The sequence below is a fragment of the Mytilus californianus genome, unplaced genomic scaffold (genome assembly GCF_021869535.1).
Source record: "Mytilus californianus isolate M0D057914Y unplaced genomic scaffold, xbMytCali1.0.p SCAF_6, whole genome shotgun sequence".
Taxonomy (NCBI): Eukaryota; Metazoa; Mollusca; class Bivalvia; order Mytilida; family Mytilidae; genus Mytilus; species Mytilus californianus.
Window position 1 is genome coordinate 74,378,505 of NW_026262712.1, and position 21,097 is coordinate 74,399,601.

At 33.1% G+C, this 21,097-nt stretch overlaps 1 protein-coding gene across 1 annotated transcript in view; it reads left to right on the plus strand.

Moving 5' to 3' along the window:
* The window catches only part of LOC127706612 (uncharacterized), a 35,021-nt gene extending 17,504 nt beyond the window's left edge, over positions 1-17,517 (plus strand). Inside the window, exons 4-6 of the mRNA XM_052211267.1 lie at positions 3,378-3,558; positions 12,146-12,298; positions 16,699-17,517. Of these exons, the coding sequence (XP_052067227.1) occupies positions 3,378-3,558; positions 12,146-12,298; positions 16,699-16,889 (525 nt within the window). The 3' untranslated portion in view covers positions 16,890-17,517. The remainder of the gene's footprint in view (positions 1-3,377; positions 3,559-12,145; positions 12,299-16,698) is intronic.
* The last annotated feature ends 3,580 nt before the right edge of the window (positions 17,518-21,097 follow it).

A 21,097-nucleotide genomic window follows, 5' to 3' on the forward strand; every position in this document is an offset into this window, starting at 1 on the left:
TATTACACCTGGTGTTTCGGATATCATTTAGGTCAAGTTCGACCAAGGCCGTTCATCCTCGTCAGGTGCCCTGGCCTAATTTATTTTTATTTACTATAACATTTGATTTTAATTACTTTTTTAATTGTTATCAATATGTTTCTATCGTGTAACGTATCAAATGCAGTTACATTTTGGGGCACTACACCTGGTGAATCTGTAATACACTTATAGTTTAATGTCCATTCTTTATCTAATTACATTATAATTTTGCCGAGGTCAAGTACTCCTTCACATTCTTGTGTTTACGATAAGCAATGATAGGCGGTCTGGGAAATAGATGTTGAGCGGTCTCGTCGTCTTCAATCAAATGCCAGTGTTTTCTTATTCGTCTTCCCAACTGCTTAAATAAAGGATTAAATTTCGTTGCTATGACTAGTGGTGGACTTTTCTGTTTGTTTTTTGTTTTATAACATAATGTGTTTTGCCTACTTTTTCGTAGTGCTTTATTAACTAGTGGATTAATTTCATTTTCCTTGTGTCCCCTGAGTATAAGCTTGTGTTTAAATAGTTTGATCTGTGTGTCGAGGTCATCTTTGTTATTACACGATCAAATGAACCGTGTAACTTCGCCAATTATAAATCCCTTAAATACAGAGGCAGGATGAGCTGATGATTTATCTAAATATTGGAAGTTATCCGTAGGTTTGCGATATAATTTGATATCTAATATTTGTTCCGTTTTAAATCTATCTCCTTTAAATATTGTTACGTCCAAAAATTGTATTTGACTATTAGAAATTTCATATGTGAATTTTAACAATGGATGAATACTATTTGCAATCTGGTAAAATTCAATAAGCACTTGTTCATTTCCTTTGAATAATAAAAAACCGTCATCTCTGTAGATAGATAGAAGAGAAATTTCGGACGATTGTGAGAACCGTTTCAATATTTCAGAAACGATTTCATATATTCTAATATCAGTTAAACTAGGAGACATTGGTGACCCCATCGGTACTCCAACTTTCTGTTTAAAAATCTGCCCGTTGAATTCAAATTCATTGTTTCCAAGGGCAATTTTCAGTAATTCTAACATATCCTTTTTGGGAGGCACAGGGATGTCAAATTTACATTGCATTATTAGCGGCCATGCTCTGTCGATTGCGTTTATAATTTCCGTATGATGTAGATTGGTATACATACTAGAAATGTCAAATGAACTCATTAATATATCAGGAGAGGCTCTTATTTTTTCCAATTTGTTTATAAAAGAAGTTGTATCTTGTGTGTATGTCCAAAATTGGTTGACAACTGGTTTAATAAAATAATCGATATATTGTGCAATTCTTTCTAAGGGGCTATTACATAAAGATACAATGGGTCTTCCTGGAACGTCTATATTCAGTAAACAATTCTTATCAACTTTGATCTTTTCTCTATTATTTTGATTAATTTTATGAAGTTTTGGGAGGAAGTATAGTCTACCCAATCTTTTTTCATCGTCATTTTTTAGGAACTTTAGTGTGACATCATCAATGTAAGAGTTCTTGTGTAAACGAGAAATGATTGTGTTGATACTGTTCACGATCTCCGTTGTGTGAGATTCATTAATTGTTTCATAGTGTATATTGTCATTTAGCTGATTCATTGCCATTTTTATATAGAGGTCTTTGTCAAGAACAACTGTTGATGAATTTTTATCTGCCTTCTTTACTATAGTACGATCATTTTTACGTAAGGATTGCAGTGCCATTCTTTCATTTTTTGATAGGTTGTCCTTAAATGTATTTAATTGAATTTTCTCAAGTTCAATTCTTGTTGAAAATAAGTAGTTTTCAATTGCATTATTTGCCCAGCTTGGTTTATACCCACTTTTTAAAAGAAATGGATGACGATTGTATGTGTTAGACCCGTCATCAAAGTGATATTTACATCTCTTTTTACGGGCTAGTTCGTTGAAGTCATTTATGAGAGTTTTCTTTGCATTTTGAAGTCTTGGACTAGGAATGAATTTAAGTCCTTTCGCTAGAACTAGTATTTCAGCATTACATAGTTTTTCTTTTGTAAAAATTTCAACATATTTTATAGCCTTTTGTACCTTTTCCGCGTTTTTATATTGTCGTCTTCTATGTTGTCTGCATATATTGTATCGTTTTCTTTTTTCTTTATTGTTAGCAATTTTGCGTTTCTTATCCCTAGCTTTGAACCGTCTATTCTTTTTATTAGACATGTGTCTGGAAGTTAGTTTAGTGCGTGTGTTGGTGTATTTCTTTGTTAACTTATAGTTGAATAATTCCAGTGTTCGTATAAATTTTAAAACACCGCCTAATTAGTTTTCCGGCGATACAGACAAGAAATAAAATCTCCTATAGACAATGGTATTAGTAAGTTTTGCTGGGATTGGTTCATGGACACGACTATTTATAAAAAGTCGAAACAACCTGGAAAAAGATTTAAGAAAAGGACACAGTTTTGAGGCCGTATCTTTTTTAATGGACATAGATTTGCGAATGACGTCACAATTGAAAACAAATTTGAAAATAGGACACAGATTTGAGGCCGTATCTTTTTTTAACGGACATAGATTAGCCATTGACGTCACGATGGTGTACAGATTTGAGAAACGGACACAGATTTGAGGCTGTACACAGATCTGAGGTTTACATATATATATCTGAAGATGCTTATTCTGTATATTTAGGTAATGCTAACCTCTTAAGTCCTCTCCCATAAAAGTGACATCTTTCCAAAATGAGTTGTACATTGAAAATTTTAAAAGGATAACTGTTATGATTTAAAAAAAGCATTACACTTATAATAATTGAAGAATATAGTGTTTGATGTTGAGTTTTACTAATTACATGTACATGTTGCCAGTAAAACAGATTTATTAAAGTCGCTCAATTGGGTCTCCTATTTCATCATGGAAAGCGAGATATAGGTTTTGTTTTTCAGGCGAAGGCTGCAACTGTGGATCAACAATTGTAAAGTTTTCTGCTTAAGTTAGTTTGAAAGAAAGTACTTGTGAAAGATCATTGATATTTAATATAAAGTTGTATTACTATTAGTACATTAGTTTGACAACTATTTTGAGGCCCTGCCCCCTATGTCATGGTCCAGTGACATTGAATTAATTAAGCAATATTCCATTTTCTGTTTAAGATAGTTTGATAGGATCTACTTGTGATAGATCAATGATATTTTGCATGAAGTCTCATTACTTTCAGTACATATGCGTATGATGACTATTTTGAGGCCCTGACCGCTAGGTCACAGTCCAGTGATTTACAGTATTTATTTGCTTGTCTTTATATTAATTATCTCTGGTTGGTAAGGAATTGATGGATGATGCAGTTAAGAAGACAAGTAATGCTATCACTATTTATTTATTTCAGAGAGAAGATTTTAACGAAAATCTAACGGTGTCTCAAAGTTCGGAAAAGATGGGTCTATGGTTCGTCACAACTATCTTCTCTGTCATTAATATCAGGAAGAATAATTTCAATGAGACATTTTACCTTGTATACAAAGACACTAAAGATGTTATCATATTTGATGAATCTGTCATCTGTAATGGTAAGTTTTTAAATACATTTTTATACGACCGCAAACAATTTTTTGGGATCGTATAATGGTCATGATGGTATGATGTCGTCGTTGTCCGAAGACACATTGGTTTCCGGACAATAACTTTAGTTTTAGCGAATGGATCTCTATGAAATTTTTTAAGAAGGTTCAATACCACAAAAGGAAGGTTGGGATTGATTTTGGGGATGATGGTTCCTACCGTTTAGGAATTAGGGGCCGAAAGGGGGCCCAAAACAAGCATTTTTCTAGTTGCAGGATAATAACTTGTGTATAAGTATTTCAATTGGTCTCAAATGTACCACAATGTTTAATACCACAAGTAAAAGGTTGGGATTCATTTTAGGGGTTATGGGGCCAACAGTTTAGGAATTAAGGGCAAAAAGGGGCCAAAAACAAGCATTTTTCTAGTTTCCAGACAATAACTTGTGTGTAAGTGTATGGATCTCTCTGACATTGTACCACAAGGTTCCATATAACAAAGGGAAGGCTGGGATTGAGTTTGGGGTTAATTGCCCCAAACATGTAGGAATTAGGGGCCAAAAAAGGGCCAAACACAAGCATTTTTCTAGTTTCCAGACAATAACTTGTGTGTAAGTGTATGGATCTCTCTTAAATTGTACTACAAGGTTCCATACTACAAAGGAAAGGCTGGGATTGAGTTTTGGGGTTATTGGTCCAAGGGGGGATTTCAAAAAGTGGGGGGGGGGGGGGGGATTTTTTTCCCAATTTTTTAAGGGATTCATATTTTTTTTCAAAATTTTTAGAATTTCAAATTTTTGAAAAGTTTCAAGAAGAAATCTTTAATTGCACAGTATTGCGCAATGGATTTATAAGATCTTTGACCACATTTATTTTGTGTCAGAAACCTATATTATGTCAAAAATTTGATCACAATCCAAATTCAGACAGTATCAAGCGTGAATATTGTGTCCAAATTTGCCCCAACTGTTCAGGGTTCAACCTCTGCCTGTCGTATCAGGCTGCGCTCAGCGAAGCATTTTATTAGCTAGTGGCATCATTTGGCATCCATAGTTGTCTTCGTTGTCATAAATTTTTCTCTGAACTTAGTGGAAAATTTCAACCAAATTTAAGGAGAATAATGCTCACGGTATCTAGTATTAATTGTGTGTTTTTTATTCTGGTTGGGTCCTCAGTGGCTGAGTGTTCTAAGTAGTCCAACGACTGTATCACTTTCCAGTCAACACAGGTTTTCAGTGTAAATCCTGCACGGGTAAGGTGCACTTGACTCCAATCTTAATTGACTAGGATTGTCAGTTTTCCTAGGGAAGGTCTGTGGTTCTCTCCGGGTCTACTGTCCATGTCCATTTACATCAAAACTTTATGATTGATTAAGGTGCACAAACACATACGTGAGTGACACCAGTACTTTAGAGCCTTTTAGTCATTGCATGCAAATATAGATATAATTATATCATTAGGACCCTGCATGAAAGATGTGGGATCCAAACCCTATAGTTATACCCCCCCTTTAAAAAAGTGGGGGTATACTGTTTTATCTCTGTCTGTCCGTCTATCAGTCCGTCCCATGAATATTATTTTTCGTCCCATCTTTCTCAGGAACTGCATCACAAAGATTTCTGAAATTTGGTTTCAGGGTTTATATAAGTCAGCTATACTGTGTGATGCTTTTTCAGATTCATCATTCAACAACTTCCTGTTTACCGAACACTTACATATTTTTACACTATTAAAATTATCCAGTTGCGGCGGGGGTATCATCAGTGAGCAGAAGCTCGCAGTTTCACTTGTTTTCACTTTATCTGTGCATCTGACCATCAACATTTTTTATACGACCGCAAAAAATTTGCGTTCGTGTAATGGTACCATCACATGATCATGTCGCTGTCATTATGTCATCGTCCGAAGACACATTTGGTTTACGGACAATAACTTTAGTATAAGTCAATGGATCTCTATGACATTTAAGCAGAAGGTTCAATACCACAAAAGGAAGGTTGGGATTGATTTTAGGGGCTATGGTACCAACAGTTCAGGAATATGGGGCAAAAAAGATGCCAAAAACAAACATTTTTGTAGTTTAATGACATTAACTTGTGTGTAAGTGTATGGATCTCTCTGAAATTGTACCACAAGGTTCCATATCTTAAGGGAAGGCTGGGATTGAGTTTGGGGGTAATTGCCCCAAACGTTCAGCAATGAGGGGCAAAAAAGGGGCCAAAAACAAGCATTTTTCTAGTTTCCAGACAATAACCATGATAACTTGTGTTTAAATTTTTTGGGGGGATTTTTTTGTTTTTTTTTTCTCAAAAATTTTCCATTTTAACATTGATTATATCTGATTTATATATACAAGCAACAAATACTGATATGGCAGGAGATACACACCAAACAGGGCTTGTAAGTTATTAAGTCTCCCAAACGAAGTTTGGGAAGACTTATTGTTTTTGCTCAGCTATTATTGTATGCCCGTTTACGGGACTTATTATGGTATACCTCTGTCCGTCTGTCTGTCTGTCCGTCTGTCCCTCTGTCCGTCCGTCCGTCGTCAACATGTCGGACATTTACTCAAAAAAGCTTTAACCAATATGTATGAAACTTTGGTGAATTGTTTATATCTATTGACGTGAGCTCCCTTTTGTTTTTTTTATAAATTTCAGATTTACCGTTTCCGAGTTTTGGGGTTTTATTCATTAAAAAAGGGGGGATTTTCCAGTTTTCCGACAATAACTCAAGAATGCTTTCACCAACTTGCAAGGAATTTTGGTGAATTGTTTATATCTATTGACATGAGCTCCCTTTCAATTTTTATAAAATTTAGATTTTACGTTTCCGAGTTACCGGGTTTTATTCATAAAAAAAGGGGGATTTTCCAGTTTTCGGACAATAACTAAAAAATGCTTTCAGCAGTTCTCATGAAACTTTGGTGAATTGTTTATATCTGTTGATGTAAGCTCCCTTTAGAATTTTATAAATTTTAGATTTTACATTTCTGAGTTATGGGGTTTTATTCATTAAAAAAGGGGGGATTTTCCAGTTTTTGGTCAATAACTCAAAAATGTTTTCAGCAGTCCTCATGAAACTTTGGTGAATTATTTATAGCTATTGATGTAATTCTCCCTATTGATTTTCATAAATTTCAAATATGACATTGAGAAGAAATTGAACTTTATTTGTTTATAGTCTGACAACAGATTTACTAAGTATTGCACAACAGCAAGAAATCTTTAATTGAAGATAAATTCAATTCATATAACCAATTTCAAGTTCTTTGACTACATTTACTCAGAAACTTATAATATGTCAAATATTTAATTACAATCCAAATTCAGACCTGTATCAAGCTTGAATATTGTGTCCATTTTTGCCCCAACTGTTCAGGGTTGGACCTCTGCGGGCGTATCCAGCTGCACTCAGTGAAGCAGTTTATTATTAGGGCCCTGCTGAATGGCGGACGCCCTATAGTGATCAGTCTGTCCGTCTGTCCGTCCGTCCGTCCGTCCGTCCGTCCATCCGTCCGTCCATAGCAAATTGTGTCCGCTCTATATCTAGAGAACCATTATGATTTCAAAGTTTATACTTGACATGTATATTAACCAACACCAGAGGGTGTGTCATAATGTATGTACAACTTCCTAGGTCAAAGGTCAAGGTCAAAAACTTTGGTTTTAGTTTACAACCCCATGTCCAATGGTAAAGATCGTATCCACTCTATTAAATATCTTGAGAACCGTTATGATTTCAAAGTTTATACTTGACATGTATATAAACCAACACTAGAGGGTGTGTCATAATTTATGTACAACTCCCTAGGTCAAAGGTCAAGGTTAAAAAAACTTTGGTTTTAGTTGACAACCCCATGTCCTATGGTAAAGATTGTGTCCGCTCTATATCTTGAGAACCGTTATGATTTCAAAGTGTATACTTGACATGTATATAAACTAGGGATGTCAACTCGGTGAAGATTTATTAATCGAGTACTCGTTAGATTTACCGAGCGATACTCGTGTACTTGCTCGGATCAACATCTACAAAATGGAAACACAAATTATACCCATTTTACGTATTGCGGGTCATTGTCTTATGGCCGTAAAACCCTCAACATAATTACCTATGACTAGATAATAGTTCCAGGAATTTTATACCATAATTGATAATAAATAATGATAAAATATATTTTATTTGGGTGTCACACATTGATTGATACAGTACATTTAGACATATATACAAATAAAAAGTAATATCTTTAAAATGCAATCAATGCCCAGCCAAACAGTTGACTTATGAGACACTTAAAAAAGCATACATGTACATATATACAATAAACTGCATGTTAATTTGCAAAATATTTCTAGGGTTCTTATTAATTTAATTTAGAAATTGCTTTCAAAAATACTATTAAATATAAAATGTTATTAAAAATCATATAAAATACTCTATTAGAAATTCTTAAAATTAATAGCTCATTTACTACATGTGTACATGCACTAATTATGTAAACTGGCAATAATCTAATCAATTAATTAATAAACATCTATAGAAAAATGTTTACTCAAACAATAGTATTTGTGATTCGTACAAAAACACATTTAATGACCAACAAAGGAGTGATGATTAGTATAGAACTTACTGATACCTTTAACCATTCTCTGAGGGTTGACAAAGGGTGCAACGAATCTGTTCTTATTTAGAAATATTATCTTTTCAACTTTTTCTGGGATGAGTCAATTTCTCAACTTTGTTACGTAACCTACAGTCCTCCTGATGAAAATATTTGCTCTGACGGCACAGAGGTGTTGGAATGACTAAGAGACGATAAGCTAAAAGTGTAAGCCTTGGAAAGGTGCTCTTGTTCATAGCCTACATCTGTTCGAGGGAATTTTAAATGACAATTAAACGCAAACATTCGAAGCGTTTTTTTAATTTTGATTACTATTTAATTTCCTGGGAGGCGCTCTTTTTACTATTTTTTTCTTTAAGAAGGCAACAACATTCTAACAGAAACCGATTAGTCGAGTATTATTTTGGTATTCAATACTCAGTACTACCGAGCGATACTCGAGTACTCGTTGACATCCCTAATATAAACCAACACAAGAGGGTGTGTCATAATTTATGTACAACTTCCTAGGTTAAAGGTCAAGGTCAAAAACTTTGGTTTCAGTTGACAACCCCATGTCCAATAATAAAGATACAAATTTCTTACCACACATTATTCAAAGCGGGGCCCACAGAGATGGCTCCCATCTCAATGATATCTAGTTATTATTATTCCTCTTCCTCTTCCCTTTCCTCTTCCCCCACTTTTTAGCTCACCTGGCCTGAAGGGCCAAGTGAGCTTTTCTCATCACTTGGCGTCCGTATTCGTCGTTAACTTTTTACATTTTGAACTTCTTCTAGAGAACCTCTGAATGGAATGAAACCAAACATAGCAGGAATGTTCCTTATGAGGTGCTGACAAAGTGTTGTTACTTTGTAGCTGATCCATCATCCAAGATGGCCATCAGCGGGGGACTTCATTTAACATAGGACCCTATGGACAATATATACAAATGTCTTCTTTTAGAGAACAACTGAATGGAATGAAACCAAACATGGCATGAATGTTCCTTATGAGGTGCTGACCAAGTGTTGTTACTTTTGTAGCTGATTTGTCATTGTCCTTATAAAGTCATTTTCTACAATTTCAATGAATTTATTGGTAATTTCTGTAAACTTTACAATAGGGTTCTGCTTTTGATTAAATTACGGGGTCAATATTAAACCAAATTTGGCCTCAATCATTATTAGGGTATCTGTTATGATTTTAATCTATTTTTACATGATTTCCAAAACCAAAGTAGAATCAGTTGAGCGACACAGGCTCTTGGGAGCCTCTAATTTAAATGAACTTGTCCCCACCCGTTCTCCAAAAACGCTAGTCATATTTAAGGTTTCACAATATGTTAGACTAACTTGTCTAGTGGTGCAATCAGGGTTTCATTTGTACATTGGGGTCTAAAAAGGGGTACTTTGAGGGGCCAAAAGAAGGGAGGGGTTTACTATAGAACCCTATGGGATTTTATTTTATTTTATTTTCAAATGATAATAACTTGAAAACCGTTAGTGATAGACACAATCTTTATAATTGAAAATGTTCTACATGATAAAGCACATCAAATGAAATAAAGGGTTAGTCCCCAGGGGTCACCCCCACCCCCTACCATTTGGCAAAGTTCTAATATCTTGTAAATGGTCAAGATCCCCACCCCTAAACCATATATAATATTCTTGTTTGTCATGATACAGTCCATCAAATGAAATAAAGGATTAGTCCCCAGGTATCACCCACACCCCTGCCATTTGAGAAAGTTCTAATATCTTGTTAATGGTCGAGATCCCTACCCCTAAACCATATATATTCTGGTTTGTCATGATACAGCACATTAAATGAAGTAAAGTATTAGTCCCCAGGGATCACCCCCACCCCCTGCCATTTGAAAAAGTTCTAATATCTTGTAAATGGTTGAGATCCCCACCCCTAAACCTTTATATTTCTGTTCATCATGTCACAAAGATTCAAAAGATATATAGGGTCAGTCCCCAGGGGTCCCCCCCACCCCCAATGGTCTATTATCTTGTAAATGGTTGAGATCCCCACCCCTAAACCATATATATTCTGGTTTGTCATGCCAATATGATTTGAATGATATACAGGGTCAGTCCCCTGGCATCACTTATGCATATAATTTTACTGGACCAAATCAATTTTCGTTGGACTTTGCCCAATGTCAGGCGACCCTGGGGATGACGAATTATGGGAGCTTCGTTTGGGAGACTTCGTAACAGCATCCTGTTACAATCATTTCTTGTTATATATAAAAGATTAACTAGGTATTGTGCAACAGCACAGTATTGCGCAATAACACAGTAATGCGCAACAGCACAGTATTGTGCAATATCACAGTATTGTGCAATAGCAAGAACTCTTCAATTGAAAATAAATACAAATCTTTTAACCAATTTCAATTGGATTAATTTAAAGTCTTAAATTTTTGGGAGTTCTAACCTTTTATTACTATTTTGTATATTGGGGCCCCATTTTTAAATTGGTCTACATTGAGGTCCAAAATTAAACTTTGTTTGATTTCATCAAAAACTGAATTAATGCGGCTCTATGATATGCTGAATCTTATTGTGCATTTAGATTTTTTTTTATTTTGGGCCCTGTTTTCAAATTGTCCATATTAAGGTTTGAAGGGTTCAAAATTAGACTTTGTTTGATTTCAACTAAAATAAAATTTTTGGTGTATTTTTACATGCTGAATCTTACCATGTTAGATTTTGAATATCAGACCATATTATTAAGATCTTTGACCACATTTATTTTGTGTCTGGAAACTATATTATGTCACAAATATGATCACAATCCAAATTCAAACTGTATCAAGCTTGAATATCACATGAATATTGTGTCCAAACTTGCCCCATCTGTTCAGGGTTCGACCTCTGTGGTCGTATCAGGCTGCGCTTGCGAAGCATTTTATTGTTAAATCAAAACCTGCAAAAATTTAGGTAGGAGGCCAATGAAATCTTGCACAGTTGTGCATAATATTAAGGTACGCTGAATATATTTTGGCTAATTTGTCTCATTAATCTAAGGAAAAAAGCTTTGTTTTTGTTAGAAAAATAAATTTTAAATTAAGAAATGTCGAAAATAGATATATTACCACAAATTATAGCATACACCAGCATACAACTGGAAACATTCCACAGTTTCACCAAATTACTAGTCAATTATTTCCTTGAATTCCATGGCTAAAAAGAGTGAGCTGATTATACATGAATATGAATTTTATTGCTTCACTCTTTTTAAAAATATCATAGATGTTGAGACTTAACGCGAAAGCGTCCACTTCCATTTTTGACAAAAACCATCTGAAAAGTGATGTTTTATGGCATATTTGGTAGATTTTTCATATTTAAGCTTAAATTTGAGCGTCTTTAATGACCAAATTATTTCAAATCTTAAACAAACAAATTGAATAGACTGAAGTAGACACTTAAGTGTTTAAAAAATGTCAAAAATCATTCATCAAATTGTACTTTGAAATGTAGGCCAAAATTAGACCTCCCTGGACCTTCTCCTTTTACCAATTTCTTGCATTTGCCTTTTATCTTCATCACTATAAAAGATAAATAGACACTTTATATAGCAAAAATTATAATCTAGACAAGATCTATAGATATGTTAAATTTTATGAAATGGTTAGTAAACTCTTTACCATTGTTTACGGAAGTGTTTGACCTTAAATGACTTTAATTTTACCTTTTTTGTGTGTTGGGCAAAAACTAAAGAAGTAAAAGGGAAAACTGAAAAAAAAAACATTAGCAATACAAGATCATCAAAAAAGAGATTTCTGTCATGAATTTTATTCTAGTGTACAATGTTTGAGAGGACATGACAGATGAAAATTGAATAGTTTTATTGACACAATCAGTTATTTCTAATTGTTGATTCAAAATAGTTTTAAGTATCTTCAAGAGAATATATATTTCATTTAACATGTGTTCTATTTCAGTTAGGTAATATGTTCCTTACATTTCATTTTTTCAGAAAGTATTAGTAAAGTCACAGTAGGATCCATTTCTAAAGGCAACAAGACACCTGTTGTAGTACCAACTGTAATTGTACTTGCTGTAATTGTTGCTTTGTTTGTCTTGTTTGGATGGTATTTTAGAAAGAAGATAATTCAGTGTTGTAGGGGAGGTATGCATATTCAAGATACATGTCTTTTCTTTATCCATGCAAAATAAACTATGGATTTACAGGGAGAATTGCAAGACGTTTGTTAAATACTCATTAGTCCTAAAGGAATTTTTTTTTTAAGATTATTTATATTAACATTCTTCTGTTATACCCAGTTCGGTTGGACACATTATTGAGTAGATCCATATTACATGTATTATACTGGAAAACAGGGATAGGTTTATTATTTGTTACTACATATTTAGGTGCATATTTACAGTTAAATGCATGACTAGACAAAATTTAACAATTAATCAACCATCCAGTTGAATAAATATAAAATATATTTCTTATATATAAGACTATTAGTATTTTAATGAAAAACATTGTCATTGTGATTGTTGACAGCTCTCACAGTATAAGGTCAAATTTGACTGAATAAAATATTTGTTCAACAAAAAACCAATCTATGTCTACCTAACAAAGAAATGTTATAATGACTTTTATATTAAGGCCACATCTAGTTAATCTACAGAATCGTCAGCCTGTAACATAAACTGATTTTGTGGAGATTTTATTTTGATTTTGCTTATTCATTATCTCACCTGCTTCTAAAGTCGCAGAATGCTAGAAATAAAGATTACAATCCAGCCGCGTAAATTATTTGTATAAAGCATTATACTTCACAGGGTAGAAGACTTGGATGATCAAACTTGGTATACTGATGTCTTATTTCAAGAAGTTTGAGTCTGTCATATGTCTATTGTCCTTGACCTCATTTTCATTGAGCAGCAACTTCTTAAAAATGTATATTTTTTTCATGTGCTTTTCTCACTAATTAACTGTATTTAGTAAATGGATTCCTGTCTACATGTCGATCAGAAAGAGTTCTGGTGACCTTGATCTCATTTCATGGATCAGTGATCGAGGTTTAATTTAGATGATAAGGTTGGTTTCTAAGATAAGCAGTAGGTCAGCTTTATGTGGTGTATGGAATGATTGTAAGGTGTACATATCAGTTTGAAGGTTTTCATCTGCCCTTGACCTCATTTTCATTGGTCAATTTCCAGTTTTTGTGTACACGTAATGGTCTGTTTTTTATATATTATATTTGGTGTATGCAATGATTGTAAGATGTAGATGTCTATCTGGGAGGTATCAAAAAGTAAAATAAATAAGGTATAAATAATGGAACAGGTACAAGTATGCCTTGTTAGGGACATATATGGAGCAATCTGATTGAGCTACAGTGACTGCTGATCTGGATAAATCAAATACTTTTCCAGCAAGGGTTCAATTTGTTTAACAACTAAAATTCATTATTGAGAAGTAACTATCTGTCAAGACAAAATTGTGTGGTATAAACCTTTAGTTAACTGTAGTTTAGTTTAAACATTTTTTATTGTTCAAAATGACAAATGGATCAGACACAAGTTTTACAACTTAGTAACGTCTTCTCCAAAACAACAAAAAATATACACATTAATTAATGAACACATCAAATATTTCATACAAACAAATAATTTAAGCATAAAGACATGAAAACAAAAGGAAACTTGTTGAAGCGAATCAATGGATTTTAATCGAGTGCATCTTTTTACAGTATAAATAAAACACAAACACACCGAATTGTTTGTGTGGAATTATCTATGCGCAAATCATTTCTTGTGTAGAAATAACTTTAAGTGTTAATAAGTGTGTGTGTGTGTTTGTCATTATAATGCGTGTGATCTAAATATAATATGCAAGTTTAAGGAAAGGATGTAAACTACACTATGGTAAGTAGATTTGAAATTTAATTTTATATTCTTTAGTTAAAATTCATTGAATCGTTATTGATACCATAACATAACAGTAGTTATTCATCAAGATCATTCGATTATTGCCATTACATGTATATAGAAATATCTTTAATCAAATGTGTTGTTAACAGAATTAAGGTTGTCAATGCAGAGAAAAACGTTTGGTATTTTTTATATACTTTTGAACAGATAAACAAATATTATCATTTTCTTCAGTACTTAATGCATCATCACCAAATAATAATAAATCGATAGTTATATTGACATTAAAGACATTAATTTCATTTAACATCAGATTTCTATGAGTTGAAAAATTAATACAATATAGTTAATAGTGTTCAACATTTTCATTGTTAAAACCACATGAACAATTGGCATTTATATCAAATTTGCTTTGAACAAGTCAGCATACAGAGCGCTACATCTGTTATGCAGCCTTGTGTGTAAAACAGAATACAAACGATCTCCTGAGGAACCATATCTCAGAGATTTATTATTGCTATAGTATAGTTTATGCAAATTTAATTTAAAACAGGAAAATGTAGGAATCTGTCTAATACCTAAGTCTAAAGAATTCCACAATGCAATAGATGACGGAAAATAAGACTGTCGATAAGCTGATATACGATTTACGGGAATAGTAATATTCTGACTGTTACGCAAATTATAATTACTAATATCTGATACAAAATCCGGAACCAAATCGTGTAAATAATCTGGTGCTTGGTTATTAATAATCTTATAAGACATAGCTAATTTTTTAACCTCCCGTCTGACACTTGATTTTTCCCATCCCGTCTCTAAATAGATACTGTTCCGGCTAGCAGAACTTGGTAATCCCGTAACTATTCGAGCCGCCTCGATTTGAATATATTCCAACCGATCAGAATTTACTTGTCCACAGTTATCGCAGACTTCTGATGAATACTCCAAAATTGGCCGAATAAAAGTCATATAGATTTTTTCCAAATATTCCATCTTTAGTCTAAATTTTAGTTTTCGTAAAACATTTAGCTGCTAAGAAGTTTTTTCTATCAGCTTATCAACATGATCACTCCATTTACAATCATTACTAAATATGACACCAAGATGTTTATGTGTATGAACTGGCTCTAAGGTAACGCGATCAAAATCAAAAGAAAAATTACTTTGTATAGTTTTCATACTGAATATCATAACATCTGTTTTATTTGGGCTAAACTTCACTAGCCATCTTTTTGACCACTCACTTAAATAAACAAGATCTGTGCTGATTAAATTTCTTAAAATGGATTCATTAGGGGCAGTATGACCTATTGAGGTGTCATCTGCAAAAAGCCTTCCAAATCCAGAAAAACCATCAGCTATATCATTTATATATATCAAAAACAATAACGGTCCTAATACCGAACCCTGAGGCACGCCGGCGTTTAATTTTCCAAATTTTGAAAGTGAATCTTTAAAGACAACTTTCTGAGATCGTCTACACATGTAGCTTTTTAACCAACACAGCAAATCTCCTTTATACCATATTTTTCAAGTTTGTATAGTAAAGCCTTAATCCAAACAGTATCAAAAGCTTTACTTATATCAGCAAATGTAATGCTAGTTACTAGCTTATTATTTAGCGCCAATAAAATTTTGTTGTAAAGTTCAATCATTGATGCCTAGTGGAATATCCTGGAATAAATCCAGATTGATACTTATACAACAGTTTATTTTCATGTAAATGGTTAAAAATATTTTTGAAAACATTTTTTTCTAATACTTTACTCACACATGATAATAAGGAGACAGGCCTATAGTTGGAAGGTAATGATTTGTCACCACTTTTGAATAAGGGAATAACATGTGCAATTTTCCATTGATCGGGAAATATTCTATCATGAAGTGATTTATTAAAAAGTAAACATAATGGTTTGAAAATTTCATTTCTAACAGCAAGTAACATTCTGTTGCTAACAATATCTGGTCCCACAGCTTTATTTGCATCGAGCATAGAAACAATATCAAGTACATCTTGTTCACGAACAATTAATTGTTAAAGGAAATCATGACAGCGATCATCAATTTCGATAAATCTTTATTAGCATCATCTAAATTAGAAATGGAACAAAAAAATTTATTTAAAATTTCAGACTTTTCTGTTCCTTCATACGCAAGGTTAAAGTTCTGATCCGGGTCTCTTAGCGGAGGAATATCATGAGTTGGTCTGTTGCTTTTTATTAGCATATTGATGGTCTTCCAATACTGTTTACTGTTTGCCATTTTCAGTTCATCCAGATTCTCGTTTATAGTTGCATAAAATGCTGTTTAGCCTGCTTTTTTAAATTATTAACTTTGTTCCTTTGCTGCTTATATTTATGTTCAGCAGATTTACTACTAGAACGAATAAAAAATGTTCGAAGTCTGTCCTGTTTATTCGTTTCCCATCGCAAATTTGAATCAAACCAAACTTTATCATCACATCCTATAGTTACTTCCCTTGTAGGTATACACGCAGATGCTATGTTAATAAAAGTGTTAGTGAAATTTGTAGCAGCAACATGAACAGTTAACTGTATTAATTGTTACCATGCAGATATAGAAGTTTAGTCCAGATAAATTAAATATATAAGAATCTTTCATTCTGATTTTCAGCATCATTTCATCATTCAAAAGCTAACGGAGATAATACAGTTAATGGTGAAGGCAGAAATCTCATGAACACAACGGGACTACAGAATGACAGTGGGGTAGCAGAAAATCAAAACAAAAGTGAAGCTAATGGTAAAATTTTGGATGAAGCAAAGTCCCCACCCACAGAGCAAGTCAATTTGCAGGATATTTAAAATAATTCATTTATGTAACATGAATAATTTTTTTCTGATATGCCTCTGATTATAAGTGAGGGGGGTACTGTTTACTTTTGATTTAGTATTAAAGTTTATACCACATCTAGATCACTTGGACTGAGAAAGGGATTTTTTTGGTGAAGCTGGATTGCCTCAACTAATCAATCTTATATTATTTTTGACAACCAGCAGCCAGTTGTACGAAAGTGTCATTAGCTTAATGAGTCATTAAGGCTTAATGATTCATTTAGTTCTTAATAGGACATTAGTTAATGAGTCCATTAAAATGTGTTGCACAAAGCACAATTTTGTTTTCTCATAATTAACTAATGGACATTTAATGAAGGATGCGTCATTAAACTATCATTAAATATTGGTTTTCCCCTAAATATTTCCCACAATTCCATAAGTTGTAAACATCCGTTGTATGCAAGGTTACCATCAACAACTATAGAGATGTCTGCTAGTGCTTCTAAAACGCACAGAAATAGATCCAAAAATTTTGAATCAACAGAAATAACCTTGATCACGGAACTGGTACAGCAAAACATCACATTATTAAATGACAAATTTAAGTCTAGTCACCGTACCAGTTCATTGACAAGTGAAAAGAAGGGTTTGGTCTGGGAGCACATTAAAGAAAAGGGTAAACTCTTTAGGTGTGTGCCCCAGATCAACAAAATCAAAAATTTTTTTTTTTTTTTTTGAGGAGGGTTTGGGGGGGGGGGGGGGGGGGTCAATTCACAACAGCATAGTGTATTGCACAAAAGCAAAAAAACTGAATATAAATTCAAATCATATAACCAATTCTAAGTTCTTTGACTACAGTTATTCTGTGTCAGAAACCTATTATGCGTCAAATATTTAATTACAATCCAAATTCAGATCTGTATCAAGTGCGAATATTGTGTCCATTTTTGTTCCAACTGTTCAGGGTTGGACCTCTACGGTCATATCCAGCTGCACTTGGCGAAGCAATTTATTCTGCTTGCATTTCATGTAATTAACTGTATGTCATCTATAGATATTTATATCTTAATACAAGGCACGGTAATTCCATGTAAAAGTTGTGAGTCTAAAGTTTTATTTTTTTTTCTTATTTCTTATAAGATTACTATAAATCGGCATCTTTTTGTATTGTGTACCAACTTTTCGCCAGGTTCATATTTTGATTATTCTTCTTCAGGCATACATCATTCATAATTTATAAAATTTCCCTAGCATGTGCTTTCTTATAATCTTAAACATATTGAAGTCAAGAAGCATTATGTAGATGTATCGTATTCCATCGACACCTGATAACATATTGTTCCACCACTCAAAGTAGTACCCCTTCATCAGGACCTGTGGGAATGAGAAAGTGAGAGAGGTATATCACTAGGGTAGAATTTGAGAAGAAAATTTAAATACAAACTTTTGAATTTCCCCTACAAAAAAACAACAATATATATACGAATCCAACAAGATTTCAACAGCCATAAAGTCGAGACCTGTTCCTTTTTAGAACAGTCAATGGAACTGTGGACAAGGGACTCCTTGATACATAAATGTAAATACCTATAGTACTACTAGTTCAGCTGTACACTTCATACAAAATGTTTATGATTTATCATTGTTATTTAAGATGTATATACATGTATTATTTGTTAATTTTGGTCAAGGAATACAAATTATACGAACATTTGGACAAAACAGACACACAATGACAAACAGTTAAGAAATCAAAACACAAACCATATGAGTTGTATATATATTTTTTTCCCATTTGTGTTCACATATTTTATCCCACAGATGATAAGACTGACATCATTACATAATATCTCTGTTGATATGTATGTGAATATAAAATTTAAGGCCAATGATCAAGGTTCTATTTTTATACCATATTTTATTTAAGATGATATTAATGTTAAATTTTACCTACTTGCATGTTTCATCTAATGAGTGAAAATCAAACATCACTTCATTATAGGTTCATGAAATCCACAATAAATCTATTATATCCTTGCATAAAAGCGCCTACACTATTTCATAAGGTTCCTAACTTCTCGAAATCTAACAAAGTCCAGAAAATGTGTTTGGTCCAGTAAAGTGTTAAGCAAGAACCAGATGGAGGTACATCATAAGAAAGTTTTATTTATTCTTTTAAATCTTATGCGCGAAAAGTCAATTTTATAACTATACATTTTTTGTTTCACCGGCCTTTGACAATGTTGATATTTAGAATCGGAACACAGGAGTTAATATGGCTGGTATTCCAGCATTCGCCAGATATATGATGAATTTTGTAGTAATTCAGACATGAGTCATAAGTGGTGGCCATTAATTATTACAACTCCCTGATATACGTGGTTAAAGCAGTGTCCAATGTTGGGAGATGAATACCCCCCCCCCAAAAAAATTTTGTTTGCTTAGTCCGAGACAATAGCAGAGGGGTATTATGTTTTCTGGTCTGTTCATTCGTCCCTCCGTAAACAGATTTAGGTTTTTGTCAGGGCAGTTTTTGTCTCGCCTGACTTCTGTCGCAGAAAGCGAGACTTAGGGATAGTGATCCGGCGGGTGCGGCTGCTCTTGACAAACGCTGAATATTTCAGAAGGTAAAATATCTGGATGCTTCATAATTTTTACATAGATGCCTTGTGTTAAGAACTTTCCATATGTCATATGACCACTGTTCTTTACTTTAGTTTTATGATTCTGTGACTACTAGAAAAAAAAGTCTTTTTGGTATGTTAATTTTCTCTTATTATAAGTAATAGGATTACAATATGTGGTATGTGTGTTCCTTGTATATAAGGTCCTCATGCCTCTGATTTGGTCATTTTTTCATATGCTATAGTGTATGGAATAATTGTGAGGTGTGTATGTCTGTCTGGCAAGTGTTATTTGACCTTGACCTTATTTCATGGATCATCGGTCAAAGTTCAAATTTTTTATGAGGTTTGTTTCTGAGAAATTTTTCATGTGGTGTAAGAAATGATTGTACAGACTACATGTCAGTCTGAAAGAGTTTATCTCACCTTGACCTTGACTAATGTACATTGATCATTTAAATATTAATTCAATGGAAATGACTGTGGTATAAACTTCTTTTTTTATACTTTTAATATAAATTCAATTATGAACACTAGAACAGGCGAGACATTTAAGTGTGTCCACAATTGCTGATGAAGTAAAAATCACTGACTTAAAATTTAGTACACAAGTTCCTTATGATAAGGCCTTTCTATTTTGTATGCTGAATTCAGATTTTGACCCCAATTTTTCGGTGCTGTGATTCCTTCATTTGATTTGCATTTCATTTTGATGGCATTATTTTAACAGCTATTTAAAATTATGGAACAAATAAATATTTATTAATTTGGATGAATATAATAATAATGAAGAAAAATGATTTGGCTAATATTTCTTTACCTAATAGAATAAGCATTATATTTTCCACGATTTTGACATTCATAAGGCATAATATTAAAGTTTGATTATATCTGTCTCAAGTTGGAAAGAATATTTAGATAAAGACTTTAGATTTTTTGTATATAGGATATGAATAATTTTATTGTATGAAATGAATACAGAAACTGAAAATTGACCCAAATATTAAGCATTGTAAATGGTGATTAATTAGCATTTAATTGCTCATGTTAAGTGACTACTCTGAGATGGCCATGAGTATATAGTAAATGTATTTAGTATTGTTAGTTAAAGTTGACAAATTAACCATGAAGATAATGTCAAATGTAAGATCATGTATACTTTGCAGTTCCTCTGTAGGGCATATTTAATAGTATTACTTTTCTTTTCATGCTAGGTTTATTAGGAAATAAATAATTTTTGTGATTCATAAACAGGTTTTCTTGTAACTGTAACATAAAGTTACTAATTAAAACATCTCCAGGAAATGATATATTCAGTTATCAAGTAAAAATTGAATAAAACATACCCCTTTCAATGGGTATACTGGTTTACCTCAGTTTGCCCATATTTCGTGTTTCTGTCCGAGGAAATTTTCCTCATATTTATCTTAGGAACTACAAATCAAAGCTTCCTGAAATTTGATGTCAAGCTTCATGTGACATGTTATATGGTATGATGGGTTATCAGATCTCCATGACTTCCTGTTAACTGATTAATAATAGGGAGTAACATTAGTGAGCAAAAGGCCACAATGCACAGGAATAATTTTATTTTTTGAATGTTACATTATT